At 23.0% G+C, this 1,499-nt stretch overlaps 1 protein-coding gene across 1 annotated transcript; it reads right to left on the minus strand.

The window, feature by feature from the left end:
- Positions 1-32: 32 nt before the first annotated feature.
- LOTGIDRAFT_176966 (hypothetical protein) lies at positions 33-1,456 on the minus strand (the record flags this gene model as incomplete). The annotated part of the gene is made up of 1 exon (XM_009068045.1): positions 33-1,456. A coding segment is annotated over one exon (1,424 nt), but the record flags the coding sequence as incomplete, so codon positions are not given.
- Positions 1,457-1,499: the final 43 nt, after the last annotated feature.

The raw sequence follows: 1,499 nt of genomic DNA on the forward strand, positions 1-1,499 counted from the left end.
TCTTTCTTAACTCTAGAATTTCTTTTATTAACCCTAGAATTTCTTTTATTAACCCTAGAATTTCTTTTATTAACTCTAGAATTTCTTTCATTAACTCTAGAATTTCTTTTATTAACCCTAGAATTTCTTTTATTAACTCTAGAATTTCTTTCATTAACTCTAGAATTTCTTTCATTAACCCTAGAATTTCTTTCATTAACTCTAGAATTTCTTTCATTAACTCTAGAATTTCTTTCATTAACCCTAGAATTTCTTTCATTAACCCTAGAATTTCTTTCATTAACTCTAGAATTTCTTTCATTAACCCTAGAATTTCTTTCATTAACCCTAGAATTTCTTTTATTAACCCTAGAATTTCTTTTATTAACTCTAGAATTTCTTTCATTAACTCTAGAATTTCTTTTATTAACTCTAGAATTTCTTTTATTAACCCTAGAATTTCTTTCATTAACTCTAGAATTTCTTTCATTAACCCTAGAATTTCTTTTATTAGCTCTAGAATTTCTTTCATTAACTCTAGAATTTCTTTTATTAACCCCAGAATTTCTTTTATTAGCTCTAGAATTTCTTTCATTAACTCTAGAATTTCTTTTATTAACTCTAGAATTTCTTTTATTAACCCTAGAATTTCTTTTATTAGCCCTAGAATTTCTTTTATTAACTCTAGAATTTCTTTTATTAACCCTAGAATTTCTTTTATTAACTCTAGAATTTCTTTTATTAACCCTAGAATTTCTTTTATTAACCCTAGAATTTCTTTTATTAACTCTAGAATTTCTTTTATTAACTCTAGAATTTCTTTCATTAACTCTAGAATTTCTTTCATTAACTCTAGAATTTCTTTTATTAACTCTAGAATTTCTTTTATTAACCCTAGAATTTCTTTTATTAACTCGAGAATTTCTTTTATTAACTCTAGAATTTCTTTTATTAACCCTAGAATTTCTTTTATTAACTCTAGAATTTCTTTTATTAACCCTAGAATTTCTTTCATTAACTCTAGAATTTCTTTTATTAACCCTAGAATTTCTTTCATTAACTCTAGAATTTCTTTTATTAACCCTAGAATTTCTTTTATTAACCCTAGAATTTCTTTTATTAACTCTAGAATTTCTTTTATTAACCCTAGAATTTCTTTCATTAACTCTAGAATTTCTTTTATTAACCCTAGAATTTCTTTCATTAACCCTAGAATTTCTTTCATTAACTCTAGAATTTCTTTTATTAACTCTAGAATTTCTTTTATTAACTCTAGAATTTCTTTCATTAACTCTAGAATTTCTTTCATTAACTCTAGAATTTCTTTTATTAACTCTAGAATTTCTTTTATTAACCCTAGAATTTCTTTTATTAACCCTAGAATTACTTTTATTAACTCTAGAATTTCTTTTATTAACTCTAGAATTTCTTTTATTAACTCTAGAATTTCTTTCATTAACTCTAGAATTTCTTTCATTAACTCTAGAATTTCTTTTATTAACTCTAGAATTTCTTTTATT

The sequence above is a fragment of the Lottia gigantea genome (genome assembly GCF_000327385.1).
Source record: "Lottia gigantea unplaced genomic scaffold LOTGIsca_8839, whole genome shotgun sequence".
NCBI classification, from domain to species: Eukaryota; Metazoa; Mollusca; class Gastropoda; family Lottiidae; genus Lottia; species Lottia gigantea.